Below are 19,770 nucleotides of genomic sequence, written 5' to 3' on the forward strand. Positions count from 1 at the left end.
TCCGATCTCCTTCTCTAATGCCTCCAGGGAACTTTGAACAACTAGTAGCATTCAGTTCACTGTTCCAAGGACATGCTTGAAATCAAAAGGAGATCGTGCCTTTTCAGTGGCTGCTCCACACGTATGGAACAATTTCTCACCTTATATTAGACCTGCACAAACATACGCTGTTTTTAATTTCTCTTCTTAAAACTTATTTATTTACGGTTGAATATGGTCATAAGTAAGCACAATGGCATAATTGTAGTGTACTATTTGTCGCTGCGTACTATGTTTACTTTTTGTGTTTTGCAATATGCTTAAAAATCTGGACGGGGAACAGCTGTTGTTTTTTAATGTACTCTATAAATAAATTTGGTTGACTGACTGATTGCTGAACTTTAACCCCACAACAAATAGGTTCTGAGAACGTATTCTGATAGAAGTTTATCTGACAGTTTGTATATGAATGTATATGTCGAAGCCATTCCATTAACATGGAAGTTATGTACATTTTAAACTACAAAGCAGTTTAAAATAGATCATTTCAGTTCAGTTTTTGGACCAAAAGGTTAGAACACCGGAGAATTGAGCTATTGAGCAAGAAATGTATCAATAAATACAATTACAAAGCACAGTTTCATTTCATTTAATGGGTGGTCAAAAGATGTCATAATGTCATATCTAATGCATGTTTTTTTATCTTTTTATTTTACATGTATGTTTTACTTTTCGTAGCAATTCTGCATTTCTTTACAGCACTTAACACAAAAAGACAGATTAAAAAATTTAAGCATATACAGACACACAGAAAGCATCAACAAAAACAATAGAAGTTTGGTGTTCGTAGCTCTCACTCCCCCTACATGTAAGTTTGCTGGAGAGACGTATCTGTGTCCTGGCTGTGCAAAGGCAGAATTCTGTTAGAAACTTTTTTTCTTATTTAACATAATAAAGAAATAGGACATGGTTAAAGAACACACAATGTGGGCACTTAAAGATTTAAAGGAATGGTTTGCCCAAAAATAGTCCCAATTGACTTGACCATAAAGTGGTCATTTTTATTCCTATTATGGAAAATCAATGTTGACCATTTTTGGGGTGAACTATTCCTTTCAAAACCATTTCTGTCATATGCTTTAATGGTATTTACAGAAATGCTTTAAAAAATATTTTTTATTAATGATGATTCTAAACTTAACCTTGTCGATTATGATGACTTACCTAGTATCCTCAATGTCCTCTATAGTCTCAGGTAGACTTCTGCCTCGTGTCTCAGGTAACTGCCAGGCCACCAGACTAGCTAAGAGGGCTACAGAACAGAGGGTGATCTGAGGGAGGTAGCTCCAGAACCTGTCCAATAACAGGATTAGAGGAGACATAGCCACACCCAGACGACCTAGGTAGGAGTTATAGCCCAGCCCATTTTGCCTGCAGGAACCACAACAATGAATTTTTATATATAATACTGCATAATATATAATGTATGTGATGTGTCAGTTTAACTAAAGATCTTTTAACAATCTCCTGATCCTAATGTTACCTCAGGACAGTAGGGTAAAGCTCAGAGCAGTACAATGTAATCATAGCAAAAGCACCAATCAAAAGACCTTGTCCCAGTACAGCAACCACAGTACGTCCAAGCCACAGATCTGAATGAGAGAGTTAATTGAACATATTCTATGCATGACTCAATAAAGCTACAAAAAAACAACTTGTTTAGTGTGGAGAGAGACATGGCATTGTATATTTTGGCGTACCATGCTCTCTCTCCGGTCTCGTCTTTGTCCCCACCCTCTCGTTCCCTCATTTTTCTTCTTATGCCATGGTTAATTGTACAGCACTTTGTGTGGTATAACTTGAACTTCATTAGTGACTGTAATGATTTAATGCCCCGCACCTGTTCCCCTCTTGATTTGGTTCCCTATTTAATGCCCTTGTGTTTTCTGTTTTGTGCCTGTTCGTTTGATCCAAAGCCTTGTAAAATCATTGCGTCTTGTTCCTGGTTCTTGAGTCTTAGTCTAATCAGCGTTAGTTTATGTCACGTGTTGTCTTAGTCCAGTTTAGGTAGTTTATTGTTCCTGTTGAGTCTGTGAGTTATAATCCCTCTGTCATTGTTGTTTTACCCCCTTGTGGGTTTTTGCTTTGTGTTGTATTATTTAAGTCATTATTGTTTCCAAGCCTTTCTTTATTTAGGATCTCTGTTCTGTGCACACTATGACACGTTGTTTGTCAGTATCCATTTGTCTCACCTCTGGGTATGAATATGTTAATCATAAGGCAGATTCCACCCAACATCAGACCTCCGGTCTCTGTTTTACGTCTGCCAATCTTTTCAAGCAGGTAATAGATGCTCAGTTTAGCTGGAATCTCAATGGCTCCATAAACAAACTGAGTCAGGTACAAGTTTAGTCCGAAGTCTGCAATGTTGAGGCTTATTCCATAGGTGGCAGTAGCAACACAAAACCTGTAAATGCCAAAATGCCAGTTATGCAAGATTTAATATCCAAAAATTAAGATGACATTCAAACTGAGCACATGGCTAGTAATGAAATAGTAAAGGAAACATTTTGGATGGTGCCAGAAGCACACAAATCATATGCACCACTTCCGACATATATTTTCTGCCATTGTAATTTCACAGAAATTACGTTTTTTTTTTATATTTTTGTTTAATGTAATAAGTTCAAATAGAGGTCGTGGAGAAGGCAGAATTTTCCTTTTCAGGTAAATTGATTCTTTAATTCAGTTACACACCATATGGTTCCAGTAAACAAAGCCAGCCTTCTCATTTTAGGGGTTCTGACAAGATCCAGGTAGGAATGCTTCCTGTTTTCTGTAACAGTGATGCTAGTGAGAGCCTCGGAAGAGAAAGATCAGTAGTTAAAGTATTCACCTGTTAATACTGCTTTCGTAAACTTCTAAAAAAAACTTTGACCAGCATGAAGAAATGAAATGAATCTGTAAAGTTGTGGGACCCGCTGAACTTTGCCTAAACAAAAGGAAAGCAAAAAATAGCCATCTTACTCACTTCATGTTTGATGCTTGAGATAACTTCCTCCCTATGGTTCATAACTGCACATCTGTGAAGATAATAATGAGCTTTTTGTGTCTTTCCATTGACTATCAGCCATCGAGATGATTCTGGAACCCACCTACATCAGAAATGTGAACATATTGTATGACTGAACAATGAACTCTTATTGGGGCACACAAAACTGTGAAGACTTTTAATGCGGGATAACATGCAATGTCATGCATTCTGACTTCTTTACACTGTTGAACATGCTGGGATCTCATGCGTAATATTTCTATGCTTGATACACTCCCCCAGCACTCCAACTTGTTTCGGGAAGTTTTTTATAAGTCTGGATCCCCTTTTTTTAACATGTATTCCTATTCCTTTTATTGGGCAATTCTCCCGTAAACGCACGCCCACGCCAGTGAAAGAAATTATTATAACGGTATTTCAGTGATGGATGTTATATAAACAGCAAATATAGCGCTGGAGATCGTTTGAAACTGATAAGTTGCGTGGTCACAGTGCTAAAACATGCCAAACATTAACTGTACGCGGTACGTCAAACTAATTCATATGTCTGTGTTTTGCTGGCAATCAGCGCATTCGTGCATAATGTAAACAACACGAAGGGATTAATGCGATGATGTATTGTGTGCCAGTGCTGTAGTTCTTTCATAAATTTGATCAAACTAAATACTTTTAAAAGATACGACATATGCAATACTACTGTATAGGTTCTCAAGATTAAGATGAGATTGGCAGAAACTGCGTGTGTTATCCCATATTTAAGAATATGAGAACAATTTATTTTTGCAAATATTGTGTTTACCACCAGAGGATTGTGCACAGAAGTAAAGGTGAAGTGACAGCCACTGTCAACCATCTCCAGTCTCTCACACAGAATGCAATGAGAGATAAAGACATGCTCCCACAAGCCCATGCCATGCTATCAATCACACACACCAGTCTTCTGTGCTGAATGCCAACCCACTCCACATCTAAAAGAACAAAATGCACAAATTTGAGCAAACTGTTCTGATATGTTTTTTAAATAATTTATCACTCTAATGAACTGAATTGTACTAACTTTACTAGTCTATCTGTCTGTGTCACTTTTGTTTTTAATTATAATTGGCAAGCTGAATGATAAAATAAGCATGCATTTTTCTGCAGGAAAAGACTTGTGTGGTGCATAATGGTTTACCAATAATGACTGAAATGAGAATTGACATTAAATGTTACATTTTCAGAACCTGTCTATATGTACAGTTAGTCAAGTTAAATTACTACATCACAAGGTGGCAAGAAAAAACTAAGGGGTTCTCACTGAGCACAGAAGTGATGATGATGATGCCAGTGATGGCAAATCCAGTGAAGAATCTCAACATTGCAAACATAATGAAGGAGGAGGAAAAAGCGCTGGCCACTGCAAAACCCATTCCTGATAGATACGATACCAGCAGCATCGGCTTACGGCCAAATCTACATAATGAACAGAAGCCATGCTTACTCATGGAGAAGATTTTTGAAAAATATATATAGATTAAAGAAATGTTACAAGTAATTATTAGTAAACATTTGCGTTATTGTAGTGCTGTCAAACGATTAAAGTTGGCTTTACAAAATATAAGTCTCTGTACTGTGCATATTAATTTTGTACTTATTAAAACACACACACACAGTAGTGTTCATGCATTAAGAAAAACATAACATTAGAAATTAAATATATTAAAATAAATATAAATTAAGTTATTGGTAAATATAAATGTATTAATACATGGAAAATTTCCAAAAAAATTCATACATGCTGTAGTGCAAAACAATATTATGCACAGTACACAAACATATAATATGTAAACACAACCCTTTTTTTAAAGGTGTTTAATCACGATTGATCGTTTAACAGCTCTTAGTTTTTAAATTACATAAAAAGTATGCAGTGAAAATACTTTTATTGAGTTGCTAGTTACTTCAGATTAACCAAATAGAACCATTTTATCCATCATAAATTCTTTGAAAAGAATCAACATAATAGTTGTTCTTTTGTAAATGCTTTAGTCAAAAGACATAGAATAAATTAAAGTCTTTAAATATGTTTTAATAACTGAAACACCACCTGTCACTCATGCCTCCAAAGAAAACTGCTCCAAACATCACCCCAACAAAGAAGATGGTGACTACAGCTTTATTCAGTCCTCTATCATCACAAACTAAATCCCACTTTGCAAAAACAGAGAGATAAAACACAGAGATTTTGAACCTACAACAACCTTACCAGTCCAGTATTAACACATCCCTATGGAATTCACATATCAGAAGATTTGTACAGTAAGCTAAAACAGACAAGAAGAGTGTGTGGTTTTAAAAACAGCGAGGTACATGATTACATTCTAAGCTAATGTAAAACATGGGGTTAACTATACTATAAGAATATCTTCTGAAGAACATGAGCAGATTTATCACAGCCAGGTACATAACAGTAAGACAAATGCATCTCACCTGTGTGGCCAGAGTGCTGCTGAATGTACTGTTATCATACACCCATCCATTCTGACACCGAACAACAGGAAGATCTGTGCTGCTCGATGAGTTTGACAGCAGGTGGAACTGAAGATGAGAGAACATGTGACAGGAAGCAGCTGTCCCATCTTCCTGTTTTGGAATACTGACAGTCAGCGTCTCCTCCCGGCTCAGATTCCCGAAGATCCCGTCAACATCCAAAGAGCTGATGTCACAGTGGTGAGTTGAAATGGCTGCGATAAAGTTAGTCAGCAGGAAGTGACACGGAACCGTAAATCGTCCTATAAAACTGATACAAATAATCATCTTCTGGAACCTGCCGAAGCCATTGATCTCAGTTATTAGATCCTCAAACTTCATCCTTTTTTATTAACAAACTTGCGTCTTGGTTGTCTCACTACAAAACAATGCATGTACTGAGGTTTAAGAGCTTGGCAATTATAAGCCGGCTGTTGCTTGTACTTTGGCCATTTAAAATAATGCGGAGCTTGTTAAGTAATTTGTATCCAAAATGCTATTGTAGGGTTAATGATTTGAACTATAGATTCTACATAGACATAGCACATCACATGATCACATGAGTGTCAATTAATGTATTTAAACCAATTATTTGAAACAACTTGTGCGCAAAATTTAAGAGAATGCAATAGGTTTTGTTTGCAGATAAAGGTAGGAGCAATTTAAAACAGAAATTAAGATCTTTCGTTGAAACTTTTATTAATGAGTGCATCTGATACACAAACGTTCTTGTTATTTTACATAGGCTACAGCTATAATATTTTCCATTTAGACAGATGGATTTTAAGTAAAGAAGTACCAAGAAAACTATCAGGTTTGGTTAGTAAACAGCATTGCACTTTAGAAGTATTACACAAACCGAGATGAAATTTGATTGGACTGTGAACTCAAAGCATCCAGCAGTGCAAAAAAAGGTTATGACTTTACGAGCTGCTTCCTACAACAGTTATTCCAAGACTTCAACAGATTTCCAGTGTCGGGCCTGTCTTATAAAATTGTAATTTTGATTCTTCTGTAAAAGTCAAAGACAGTCAAGACAAAATTGTATTCCTTGACAGAGAAACATACTAAGCAATATCATATTAGTACATTTTCTTGAGATATTCATCTCACTCCTGATGAAAGTGATCTAGTGGTCAGCCTTGGAAGTGCAGAAGATTGGAAGCTAAAACGGCTACTGATATAACACTCCACCAATATCATTTTTCATTTCTCAGCTTCCTCTGGCTTTTCATAATGTCTAACGAGATTTATCCTATTAAATATAAAAAGACACAGGACTTGGTTAAAGAACACACAAAATTAACAAACATCAATATTACAGTCAGTGAGATTATTTTTTTAACATATTTTTAAGCATTTCTTAAATGACTTTAAATTTGACTTCAATTAAAATCTTTGTTTTGATTTTATTACCAGACTTTTTATTTCAGCTGAATATTTTTAATTCAGGGCCATATTTTTGTAAAAACCTCAAATAACATGGCTAACTACTTACTGTGTAGCCTCAATGTCCTCTATAGTTTCAGGTAGACACCTGCCTCGTGTCTCAGGTAACTGCCAGGCTACAAGACTAGCAAAGAGGGCTACACAACAGAGGGTGATCTGAGGGAGATACCCCCAGAAACTGTCCAACAAGAGTACTAAAGGAGCCACAGACACACCCAACCGACCCACGAAGGAATTGTAGCCCAGCCCATTTTGCCTGAAGGAACCACATACACTTTGTTATACTGAACATTTTCTATCAATTAATTATATTCAATTGTATTCATTCCAACAATCCTGCTACCTGAGAACAGTGGGGTAAAGCTCAGAGGAGTACAATATGATTGTACCAAAGGCTGCAGCTGCAAAACCTCTCCCAAGTACAGCCACTACAGTACGTCCAACCTGTTGATCTGAAAAAGAGAGTACCACTTTAAGCAATAGAAAACGCCCTTTAGCAACTAATCTGTAAAATGCAGTTATTTTGACTAAATGATCGAGTCACGTTTTACTGTACGTGTATTACTGTATTACTACACGTACATATTACAACAAATTATACTATAATAACTATAAATGTAACTATTGTTTTTCTCTTAAGGAGTAATAAATCTGACCTCAATTCTCTTTTCATTGTTTGCTACGGTCTCACCTCTGGGTGTGAAAATGTTAATCATGAGGCTGATTCCAGTCAAAAACAGAGCACCGGTCTCTGTCCTTCGTCTGCCAATCTTTTCAAGCAGATAATACATGCTCAGTTTAGCTGGAATCTCAATGGCACCATAAACAAACTGAGTCATGTAGACGTTCAGACCAAAGCCTGTTATATTAAGGCTAATTCCATAGCTGGCAACAGCAACACAAAACCTGTAAATTATGAAGAAACATTAATGTTGTTTAATAACATTAATATATCATGGCAATGAAAGCGAAAGTCAGCATTTAGTTTTGAGGAAACAACAGAAAGGTGAGTTATGATTGAATTTTGGGGTGAACTGTCCCTATGGCACACACCATATGGTCCCTGTGAGCAAAGCCAGTCTCCTCATTTTAGGGGTTTTGACAAGATCCAGGTATGAAAATGTCCCCTTTCCTGTGTCTGTCACAATGATGCTAGAGAGAGCCTAGAAAGTACAATAAAAATATAAAAAATATTACATGAATATTATTGGGGTGCCTCATGCATCCCAAAGATTATCAACAACTTTCACCCAATAAGCTATGGCTTGGCCTTGTGTGTTGGACTTCATAAATATTTTCATAGGATCTATTGACAGAAATGTAATGTAATATACATAACCTATTCAGAGTTGTACAAAAACCCTACATAATGAAGCGTTATTTTTGTATTACCTTAGAATTAGCTGTATCTATCTACATACATGAAGATCCCTTTACATGGAATCCGCCATGATGTTTCAACAGTAGCCCTAAACGTACATGCTGCTCTACAGAGAGCGTTTCGGAAATATGTTATCTCCTTCGGCAAAGAAGCAAAAACGTGATGACATGTTAGTCCTGTGTCAGCCAAGTTCTTCGAAAATGAGGGTGAAAGGTAGAGAGAGCTAAATTTCATACATTGAACCTTTAACATTAAAGAAAGAATATTCCTGTATTACCCACCTCAGGCTGGATGCTCGAGGTAATGTTCTCACAGCGGTTCATAACTGCACATCTATGAAGGTAAAAATTAGCTGTTTGTGTCTTTCCATTGACCATCAGCCACCGAGCCGACTCTGGAATCCACCTACATTAGAAATATTTTTGTTTTATTAAATCTTCTTAGACAAAATGTTCTTCAGTATAATGCCAAAGGAAAAAACATTCCCGGGTTCCTAAATAACTATTTACTAAGAACTATTTCTTTCTTACTTTTTCATAATCTAAAAAAAACATTTTCCACTGCAATTGGCCTGTTGTGAAACAGAAAGGTTCTTTGGATGTTAATGGTTCTTTACGGAACCCTCCAGCCCAAAATGTTTCTTCTACAGTACATCATTGCGAAGCTTTTTTTTTTTAAGTGTACAGACATATAGCCTACAGTATATTATGGGCGGCATGCTGCAAACCGTCACCCAGATTTTGAAAGCAATTTTAGAAAATTTGACAACTTCTAAATATACTGTTTTGTGTGGAAATGTGTTTACCACCAGAGAATTGTGCATAAAAATACAGGCGAAGTTACGGCCACTATCAACCATCTCCAGTCTCTTATACAGAATGCAATGAGAGCTAAAGCGGTGGTCCCAAAAGTCCACCCCATACTGTCGATCAAACACACCAGTCTTCTGTGCTGAATGTCTACCCACTCCACATCTGAAAGAAAAATAACTGTAAACGTCCTATATTTAAAAATATTGTAATAAAGCAATAAATTCACATCATTACTGAACAAGCACTTCACAAACTGTGTGAGAGAATAGACTGTGCACAGAAATAAAGTGATTCTCACTGAGTACAGATGAGATTGTGATGATGGCAGTGAGGGTTAATCCAGTGAAGAATCTCAACACTGCAAACATGATAAAGGAGGAGGAAAAAACGCTGGCCACTGCAAAACCCATTCCTGATAGATACGATACCAGCAACATCGGCTTACGGCCAAATCTACATAATGAACAGAAGCCATCCTTAGTTATGGAGAAATAACCAATCACATTTATGTAGAAAATGACCGCCACCTGTCACTCAGACCTCCAAAGAAAACTGCTCCAAACATTGAGCCAACAAAGAAGATGGTGGCCACAGCTTTATTCAGACCTCTGTTATCACACACCAGATCCCACTTTGCAAAGGAAGAGACAGAAAACAGAGAATTTGTTTGATAATACAACCTTTCAGATATCAGTCCACATTTTTAACCCTTATGCCACACAAATTCATAAAATATTTCAATATGCATCTCACCTGTGTGGCCAGAGTGCTGCTAAATGTGCTGTTATCATACACCCATCCATTCCGACACTTAATAACAGGAAGATCTGTGCTGCCCGATGAGTTTGAAAGCAGGTGAAATTGAAGATGAGAGAACATGTGACAGGAAGCAGGTGTCCCATCTTCCTGTTTTGGAATACTGACAGTCAGCCTCTCCTCCCAACTCAGATTCCCGAAGATCCCGTCAACATCCAAAGAGCTGATGTCACAGTGGTGAGACGGGATGGCAGCTATAAAGTTGCTTAGCAGGAAGTGACACGGGAGAGTAAATCGTCCGATAAAACTGATGCAAATAATCATCTTCTGGAACCTGCCGAAGCCATTGATCTCAGTAAGTAGATCTTCAAACTTCATCCTTGTGAGTTGTGTTACTTATTACAAAAACCTTGGCTTAAGTTGTGAGGCCTTATGTTATTTCAATGGTTGGTAAATAAAAGCCAGACGCTGTTTGTACTTTGGGCTTTTGACCTGCTTGTGCATGTGTCTGTGTTTATGCCTGCATGTAAATCTATGGACAAAACCCTGTACTTGACAGAAAGGGTTAAAAATATTGCATAGGACATAAAAATTTTACTCAAAATAGTAACACGTGTCTTCTGAAATGAATTTCTTGTTTAAAGGTGTCAATTGTGGAAACTTTGTTCAAAATGTTTAATGTTACGTATATTTCACAAATGAGGTAAAGATTATTTGCCCATTTTTCCCAATCTTTAAAAATTACACAGGCACATTATTAATAAAATAGAAGCACATGGCAATAATACAGACAACTGGATAACGAACAGCATCGACCTTTGGATGTATTCCAGATGAAGGGATTTCATTGAACTCTACAAGATCTTTTTCATACACTCATGATTTAAAGGAATAGTTCGGCTTCTGTCAACATTTTCTCAATCAATTGTCATTTTAAACCTGTGTGATTTTCTTTCTTGCAAAGCACGAAAGAAGATATTTTGAAAATGTTCGCAACCAAAAACTGTTGGTCCCCATTCACTTATTTTGTTTTGACACAAAACCAATCCAAGTCAACATCTTCTTTATTGTTCTGCAGAAGGTTTGAAATGACAGGAGGGTGTGTAAATTCATTGAAAGGTGAACTATTCCTTTAAGTCTGGTTATTTCCTATTCTGTCAACATTATGAAAACAGTCAATACTAATTCTCTACTCTTCTCTGAACATAAATACTGAACTTAATACTGAATATTGTTTAGTATGCCATGCAGGACAAATGTGCGATGAGAACTGAATGTGAAATGCAGGTGTATAAGATAATGTCAATAAACATTTGTAGGATCTTATACTGTATAGTCAAAAAGTTTAGTGGTTATAGGCGAGGGTGTAGACATCATGTAAATATTTCAGTTATCGAAATCTTTGGGGTCTAGAAGATGGGATGAGATGAAAAATGGAAAGCACAATCTAGCTCTTCGGCTATATTCTTAAAACAGAAAAATGAAAAAGAAATATAACTCTAAACTCTAGACCAATACAATCATTAAACATTTCTTTCAATTATTACACTTAAAATTTGGGGTTTTCGATTAACACAGTAAGTTGTTTACTTATTCTACAAATTATTCTGTTATTTATTCTACAAATTATTCATTATAAAACACTCAAATGTTTAACATTCTTAAACAATCTGGTACAACTTTTTCTTGCTATGTCATTTCAGTGCCTCCTTTTCCTCCTGTTTTGAGATGTTGTTGTGAGTCATCCCTCCTACAATACAACAATAAACATTACTAGAGATCCGAATAATTCCATTTCCGATTCCAGTTTCTTAGACACACATTACATGAACTTAGTAATAGTGATTAGGTCCGAGAGCAAACAGGATATAGGAATCTTGTTAAAAATGCTAAAATGCTAAATGACTAAATGTAAATGTAAAAGTGAGACATTTAGGAGTACATAAGACATAGTTACCTTATTCCCTCAACATCATCAATAGTCTCAGGTAGACACTTGCCCCGTGTCTCAGGTAGTTGATAAGCCACCAGAGCAGCACATAGAGCAAGAGAAGATAAGATGACTTGGCTCCATATACCATCCAATAGCAAAATCAGAGGAGCCACAGACACACCCAGACGTGCCAAGAAGGAGTTATAGCCCATCCCATTTTGCCTACAGACAGCCAAATAGACACGAATAAGCATATATTGTCACAGACAAAAAGTAAGAGACCATTCCAACTTTTCATTTAATCAGCATTTCTAGGTTAATTGTCTTCATTCCAGTCTAGTGTCTGTCAACAAAATCAAATCTCAGGAGTGACAGAGTCATCCAACAGCAATGTGAAAGACCGACAGCATGACAATACACATACAAAAACTGTAATTTAAATCTAGGATATCAAAATGAAACTAATTTTGGAACTTTCCTAAATACAAGTACAAATATTACTGTTGTATTGCTTTAAAGTGAATATGAACTTGTTTTCTTTGCCGTATTTAAGGTCTAAAAAATTCAGAGCATATTTTCTGCTATTATGACTCGTAATTCCAGTTATCTACATAAAATTCTAAACTGTCCACCTGTTATAAGTAAGAAGTAAGCTACATACTCATGACATGAAGAAATCTGTCATTTTAATAGCTTAAAAGCTGCTAAAAAGGTCATTGTGTTGAGATCTGTATCTAATACTTGGCAAACTGAAAATCGCTCATTTCTAATGTCATGCTGTACTTCTGTCACTAGATGTCAGCAGGAGCAAACCACAGCAACTAAAGCAACTAAAGCTCATGGATATACCTGAGGACAGTTGGGAAAAGCTCAGAGCTGTACAAAATGATTGTGCCAAAAGATGTTCCTGAGCAGCCTCTTCCCAGCACAGCTATTACAGTACGAACAACAGTCTTATCTAGTGAAAAGGACAAAGACTACAGCATTACATTTTAAGACAGGATTTAGCAAAGTGACAGAGAAAAAGGCTCAATAAAAATCAATATCTCACCTCTAGGTATGAATATGTTAATCATGAGGCAGATTCCAACCAATAGTAGAGCACCAGTTTCTGTTCTGCATCTTCCAAATCTCTCCAGCAGATAATAGATGCTCAGTTTAGCAGGAACCTCAATGGCTCCATACACAAACTGAGTCAAATACATGTTTAATCCAAAGCCTGAGATGTTAAAGCTAATTCCATAGGAAACAGTAGCAACAGAAAACCTAGAGGTGGAAAAGCTATAAAATCAAAATAGCTGTTAACGTGTAAAATAAATTTGATTCAGTTCACTACAAACCAGGTGAATCCTGTGAGTAAAGCCAGCCTCCTCATCTTTGGAGTCCTAACCAGGTCCAGGTATGAATATTTCCTGTTTCTTTTGTCAGTAACTATGATATTAGCCAAGTGCTAGAGAGAGAAAAAAACTAATAGCTCTATACTAGTCTATTAACGTTTTTAATAGGCTAACAGATCAATAAGATATTTAATAAGACTATATAGCCTATATTATCTCAGCATTGCACGTTTCATTATGGAAATGATTTGGGATTTTCTTACCTCAGATTTGATCCTGGCAACAACTTCCTCTCTGTTGTTCATAACTGCACATTTACGAAGATAATAGCGTGCTTTATCCACCTTCCCGTTGGCTATGAGCCAGCGGGCCGACTCCGGAACCCACCTGCAAGAATATTATGTATTTGCTTGGGAGATCTGAGTTTCAAAAAAGGAAAAAAATGTTTATGTGATCTCTTGGTATTAGTCTATTACTCACCACCATGTGATAATGGCAATAATGATGGGCAATGAGGTGGCAACTATCAGCCATCGCCAGTCTCGAATTAAATATGCAATCAAAGCTAAAGACATGGTGCCAAATGTCCAGGACATACAGTCAATCACCCCGACCAACCTCCTGTGCTCGATGCCCACCCACTCCACATCTGATAAAGATTGCACATTTGCACATCAATGTTAAGCACAATGAAACAAATGTTATTAATGTATGCTCTGGGAAAAGTATTAGAGAAAAAGCTTTTTAACTGGCTTCTTACTAAGTACAGTAGAGATGATAACAATGCCAGTGATGGTAAATCCAGTGAAGAATCTCAACACTGCAAACATTATAAAGGAGGAGGAAAAAGCGCTGGCCACTGCAAAACCCATTCCTAATACATAAGACACCAACAGCATGGGCTTTCGTCCAAATCTATTTAGAAACAGACTTCTTTGTTAAGAACATTCCGGTGTCTAAACAAAAACAGCAAAAAGCCATGCAAAAAGTTTTAGCCATATCTACTACCCTATATTTGTCTGTAATCTACATGCTAGAGGAAGTTACACACAATCAACTTGTCGAAAGAATAAAAACACATCTTTTCAGGAATGCTGGTTCTAAGATATGTGAAATAACAATCTTCAATGAAGCTTTAATGAATTTTAAAATCTCAAAAGTCTTATTGAACAAATTAAGTCTGCACCAACATCGCACTCAGGCTTCCATAAGCACCTGCTCCAAACATGACCCCAACGAAGAAGACTGTGGTGGTCAGTTTGTTCATTGCTCTTTGGTCACATACTAGATCCCACTGAGAGACAGTCCAAAACAGAGAGGGAGAGTTAGCTCACAGCTCAAATATGAGTGTGTAAATATAAGAAGCAGTTTTTTTGGCATTTCTCAAAACACGTGAGAAAACAAGTAAAACAGTCTTCTCACCTGTGTGGCCAGAGTGCTGCTGAATGTGCTGTTATCATACACCCATCCATTCTGACACCGAACTACAGGAAGATCTGTGCTGCTCGATGAGTTTGACAGCAGATGAAACTGAGGATGGGAGTACATGTGACAGGACGCAGGAGTCCCATCTTCCTGTTTTGGAAGACTGACAGTCAGCGTCTCCTCCCGGCTCAGATTCCCAAAGATCCCATCAGCATCCAGACCACTGATGTCACAGTGATGGTATGGGATGGCAGCTATAAAGTTGCTTAGCAGGAAATGACACGCAAGACTGAATCGACCAAGAAAATTGATGAGCAGGACCATTATCTGGAATCTTCCAAATCCATTAATCTCGGAAAGAAGATCTTCAAATGTCATTGTTGCGCTATGTGAGGTGTCTGGCACTCAGCCTGAAGGAGGTTATGTCTCAACTGGTTTATTTTGTGGATTGTTTTTCCCAAAGTCAATAATCCAACAATGGAAAATGGTTAACAGTAGATGTCTGACTGTTTGTGAAACATTAGTCAAAATGAAACCCTTTGGTTGAAACTTCACAGTGCGTTGTAGATGTACAATATAACTGGCTATGTTTATTTTTCCTTAGTCACTGTCAGATGCTGGTGTGACATTTTGTTTTGTAAAACACAGTGTTGTATACTTCATGAGTTCATTGTGACTTTCAGTAACACATAACTGTAAACACAATATTAATAACTAAAATCTTTTTTTGCTAATTATGTGACACCCATCCAAAAGCCTTGATAATGGGATGTAGATCATGTTCCTCATTACACAATATAATGAAGTAACAAAAAGATGCTAATTTGTTATTTGTGATACTGTTATTTGTTGTAAACATGTTATTCAATGATTTTTTCTGAAGTCGAAGTCCCTCATCTTGACCGGAAAATTGTACATTCTTTCAAATTGTGCTTCTGCAAAATTATGACTCATTCCATAAAGAAAAAGACTAAGAATTAGTTAACGAATATTTATTAGATTATTTTTCTCTACAGGTTAGATTCAATCCATGTAGAGGTAAATTTCCATGCTGAGATTCACTCAAGTGGTAAACAGATGGATCTCTTCCTTAAATATAAAGAAATTTATGAAATAATTAACACATTTTGATAATGATCGTATTATTATTGTTATTAATTATTTCACTTATTCACCTAGTTTTCTCAATATCTTCAATAGTTTCAGGAAGCCGCACATTGTGGGTCTCAGGAAGAAGCAACGCAAGGAGGCCTACAATGATGGCTACAGTGCAGAACAGGAGTTGTGGCAGAGGAAGCCAGACCTCATCCAGGAGGCCAACAAGAGGTGCTAAAGAGACACCAACACGACCAACAAATGAGCTGTAGCCTAATCCATTCTGCCTATGATCAGAAAAGTGGATTGTAAATACAGCATACCATTTAGGAATGTCAACGATTATGATGTAAATTATTACATTAAAAAAAGAAAAGATTCAAATTTCTGGGCAAATTTGTATTTAAAGAGGATGTGCAATGGTGTTTCATGCATTCTTACTTCTTGATGTTAAATGTGCTGGCTTCTCATGCTTGACATGGCAACTTGTCAAAAAACAAGTTGGACGTATGATGTGGTATTTCTGTGCTTGATACACCCCCCCAGAGTTCGTATAGGTTTAGGAAAGTTTTTATCGAACATGATATTCCGTTTCGAAACAAAATTCATTTCATTTCAATTCATTATTGGACAATTCTCCCTGAAAAGCATGCCCAAGCGTCAACCCACGAGAGGGAGACGAAAGAACACGCCTATATGTCAACCATGGAGAGTGGGAGAATGAACAAGCCCATGAATGTGTTCTCGATGAGGAATGTTATATAAACGGTGGATATAATGCTGGACTTACAGATCGTTTGAAACTAATAGATGGAGCGCTACAAGCGCAAAAGATGCGGTAAGTGAACTGGAGATATATTTCTGTATTCTGTTGGCAATCGGCGCATATAGGTGCATAAGGTACACCACATGAACTTAAAGTAAATCAACAGTTAAGCAGGGATCATGCGATGATGTGCCGGTGCTTTAGTTCCGTGTTCATGAGGTCGTCTGTTTTCGGAAATAATCACATAGCTGTATCTGTCTTTTATAAATGTGATCAAACTAAAGACATTTCAAAGATACGAAGTATGCAATACTACTCTATAGGTACTCAAGATTCATATGAGATTGGCAAAAATTGAGTGTGTTACATACGCTTCAAAAGACAGAAATCCACTTACCGTAACACAGTTGGGTATATCTCAGTAGTATAGAGAAAAAGACAAGTGAAGGCGGCCTCTGAAAATCCTTTACCAAGTACTGCAACGATGGTACGAGGCAGCCACAAATCTGAAGACAAGCACAGGCATACCTGGAGAATCTGACTCACTTCTGAGTGCAACTGTTGTCACCAAAAACAATTTCAAAAATAAGGACTAAAATAATTCAAACCAAAATATTAAATTGAATAAAATGTAAATTATGTACTACTAGTGAAATTAAAATCAACAAACGATTAGTGATAACTGAGAGATAATTAGGACTAATACCAAAATAAGTTATTGTACTAGTATCTGCAAAAAAGTTAAGTTAAAGAGATGTCAGTCATTTGACTATGACATCCTAATAAATGATTGTTCTCAATCTAAAAAAATCATCAAACTTCTAAAATGTGAGAAAATGTATTTTCGCATCTCTTTACCTTTAGGAATGAGGATAGTGATGCCAATGCAGACCCCTGTTGTAACCAGTGTCCCCACCTGGCTGTACCTTCGGCCAAGTTTGTCTAGGCACAGATAGGCTAACAGTTTTGATGGCATCTCTATTGCCCCATAAATAAACTGCGTTAGGTACAGGTTCAGTCCAAAGCCAGATATGTTCAAACTGATACCGTAGTACGTAAAAGCAACTCCAAACCTGCAAAAACAATTAACCTTAAATCTGAATCAATTAGCAATGCAAGTTATTAATGTTTTGATGCATTTTCCGAGACTTCTATATACGGTTTTAAAACAGAGTCTGTTGTTGTGCTACAACATTCCTAACCAGGTGGTTCCTGAGAGAATAGCCAGTTTTCTCAACTTGGGAGATCTCATCAGGTCCAAAAACGAGTATGTTCTGTTTCCTTTGTTCTCAGCGACTGTTACAGCAGCAAGGGACTAAAAGGTCATATGGAAAAGGCAAACTTTACCACAAAAGCAGAAACTTCCTTTCTCAAATGATTCACCATTTGCATGACACATTTTTTAATAATTACATATATTATGTTACCTGTGGTTGAATATCTTTGAGGCTATTTTCTCTTTTGTTAAATGAGGCACATTTGCTTAGATAAAGATGAGCATCATCCAGCCTTCCATTGACAACCAGCCATCGCGCAGACATTGGGATCCACCTATAAGTATGGGACAAGTAAAGTGAATTGTTTATTGTCTGTGAAAGATACAACTGTTACAATTGTAAATCATGTTTTTACATTTATATTTAACTATATTTAAAAAGTGCATTTGAAAAGATACTGCCTCCTTAACCAGCTTCATGCACTTATACGCGTTTCGTTTGTGACGTGTAGTGTAGTTAAATACTTAGTTACAGTACAGTAGTAGCTGTGTTGTGTAGTGTAGTTGAATCATAAATAGCTTTACAACCTCACTTGTACACTTTTTATTCATTTTCATAACTCTTACCTCCATGTGATCACAGCCAGTCCAAGAGGAGCTGTTACCACGAGAACCAGAGTTCTCCAGTCATTGGCAAAATACGCAATGCCAGGCAATATCATAGTGCCGGTAGACCAGTCAAGACTGATTAAAACTCCAGCCAATGTCCTGTGCTCAATATCAGCCCATTCTACACCTAATATATACAGAACCACCAAGTCATTATTATTCGTCGTTCAAATTGAGTCACCAGACCAATGCACACATACAGGATGCACTTACACAGAACATAGCTGATGATGCTGATGCCAGTAAGGCCCATTCCAGTGAAGAACCTCATAATAGCAAACATGATGAAGGACTGAGAGAATGCACTGGCTACACCAAAGGTAGCGGTTACAAGGTAAGACACCATCAGCATGGGTTTCCTACCATATCTAATACAAACAGAGATAAATACAAACCATAAAGATAACTCCTACTACTAACACACGTCATACTAATGTATCTCCCTAGTGTCTTAAAGAATAAGGTCCACATCTAACTGTGATCATCTCACCTGTCGCTCAGCCAGCCAGAAAATGCTGCTCCAACCATCACACCAATGAAGAAGATGGTGGCCGAGGCTTTATTCAGACCTCTCCTGTCGCACACCAGATCAAACTGAGAAAGTCAAAGAAGGATATTTTTTTAATGTTGATCACATTTTCACCCTACTCATGTTTTCAGTCATATGTATTATGCAGAAGAACAGATTTTTATGAGAAGTAAAGTCTAAACAAAATAGTGTGTTTTAAGACAAATAACATGATAGTATTATATAAGTAAATTACCTCTGTAGCCAGGGTGGACTTAAATGTGCTGTTGTCATACTCCCATCCATTCTGACACTCCACCAGGGGAAGATATGTGCTGCTAGATGAGTTTGACAGCAGGTAAAATTGAGGATGAGAGAACATGTGACAGGAAGCAGGAGTCCCATCTTCCTGTCTTGGAATACTGACAGTCAGCCTCTCCTCTCGACTCAGATTCCCGAAGATCCCTTCAGCATCCAAAGAGCTTATGTCACAGTGGTGAGATGGGACGGCAGCTATAAAATTGTTTAACAAGAAGTGAAACGGTAATGTGACTCTTGGAATAACCAAAAGAACGATCATAATGATCTGAAATTTTCCAAATCCTCCCACCTCAGCCAGCAGGTTCTCAAATTTCATTTTTAAAGATATCAGAACAACTTTCAGTCTTCAGCCTGATGATGTGCTTCAGAAAAAGTAGGGAGTTATGGACTTACTCAGTCCAACCATAGGTCTATTTACACATTTACTGCCTTTATGTAGATCATTAACATCACACACACCGGCACACGACAGTGTCACATGTAGTTGTTGTCTAAATTTTCTTTCTTTCTCAAACACATAATCAGAATATTAGTTTATATATCATATAGCAATACATGAAGTA

The 19,770-nt window shown here is 37.0% G+C and overlaps 3 protein-coding genes across 6 annotated transcripts; all 3 read right to left on the reverse strand.

Annotated features, from left to right (window-relative positions):
• Positions 1–741: 741 nt before the first annotated feature.
• On the reverse strand, positions 742–15,552 carry LOC130436717 (uncharacterized). The gene is made up of 26 exons (XM_056767640.1): positions 14,630–15,552; positions 14,398–14,501; positions 13,968–14,122; positions 13,688–13,856; positions 13,471–13,594; positions 13,211–13,320; positions 12,922–13,136; positions 12,720–12,828; positions 11,895–12,092; positions 9,935–10,316; positions 9,709–9,812; positions 9,175–9,343; positions 8,042–8,151; positions 7,680–7,894; positions 7,332–7,440; positions 7,038–7,244; positions 5,501–5,882; positions 5,118–5,221; positions 4,329–4,483; positions 3,831–3,999; positions 3,011–3,134; positions 2,737–2,840; positions 2,232–2,446; positions 1,523–1,631; positions 1,204–1,410; positions 742–881 (listed from the first exon to the last, which is right to left on the reverse strand). Exons 1-26 carry the CDS (start codon positions 15,008–15,010, stop codon positions 842–844), a joined length of 4,470 nt encoding a protein of 1,489 aa, XP_056623618.1. The 5' UTR covers positions 15,011–15,552; the 3' UTR covers positions 742–841.
• On the reverse strand, positions 5,901–11,625 carry LOC130437277 (solute carrier family 22 member 7-like). Its single transcript, XM_056768576.1, has 10 exons — positions 9,935–11,625; positions 9,709–9,812; positions 9,480–9,634; positions 9,175–9,343; positions 8,651–8,774; positions 8,042–8,151; positions 7,680–7,894; positions 7,332–7,440; positions 7,038–7,244; positions 5,901–6,794 (listed from the first exon to the last, which is right to left on the reverse strand). Exons 1-10 carry the CDS (start codon positions 10,313–10,315, stop codon positions 6,746–6,748), a joined length of 1,623 nt encoding a protein of 540 aa, XP_056624554.1. The 5' UTR covers positions 10,316–11,625; the 3' UTR covers positions 5,901–6,745.
• A 57-nt stretch (positions 15,553–15,609) lies between the features above and the next one.
• slc22a7b.1 (solute carrier family 22 member 7b, tandem duplicate 1) lies at positions 15,610–19,596 on the reverse strand. Of its 4 annotated transcripts, XM_056768578.1 has the most exons (11): positions 19,497–19,594; positions 19,143–19,399; positions 18,869–18,972; positions 18,592–18,746; positions 18,337–18,505; positions 17,921–18,044; positions 17,696–17,808; positions 17,352–17,566; positions 16,891–16,999; positions 15,808–16,014; positions 15,610–15,721 (listed from the first exon to the last, which is right to left on the reverse strand). In XM_056768578.1, exons 2-11 carry the CDS (start codon positions 19,266–19,268, stop codon positions 15,691–15,693), a joined length of 1,353 nt encoding a protein of 450 aa, XP_056624556.1. In that variant the 5' UTR covers positions 19,269–19,399; positions 19,497–19,594; the 3' UTR covers positions 15,610–15,690. The 4 variants fall into 4 exon arrangements, 3 of the variants coding, with proteins under 3 accessions (XP_056624556.1, XP_056624555.1, XP_056624558.1); XM_056768577.1 differs by having other exon boundaries at positions 19,143–19,596; XR_008909168.1 differs by lacking the exon at positions 15,610–15,721 and having other exon boundaries at positions 15,875–16,014; positions 16,891–17,051; positions 19,143–19,596.
• Between the last annotated feature and the right edge of the window lie 174 nt (positions 19,597–19,770).

Source organism: Triplophysa dalaica, chromosome 15 (assembly GCF_015846415.1).
Source record: "Triplophysa dalaica isolate WHDGS20190420 chromosome 15, ASM1584641v1, whole genome shotgun sequence".
Classification (NCBI taxonomy): Eukaryota; Metazoa; Chordata; class Actinopteri; order Cypriniformes; family Nemacheilidae; genus Triplophysa; species Triplophysa dalaica.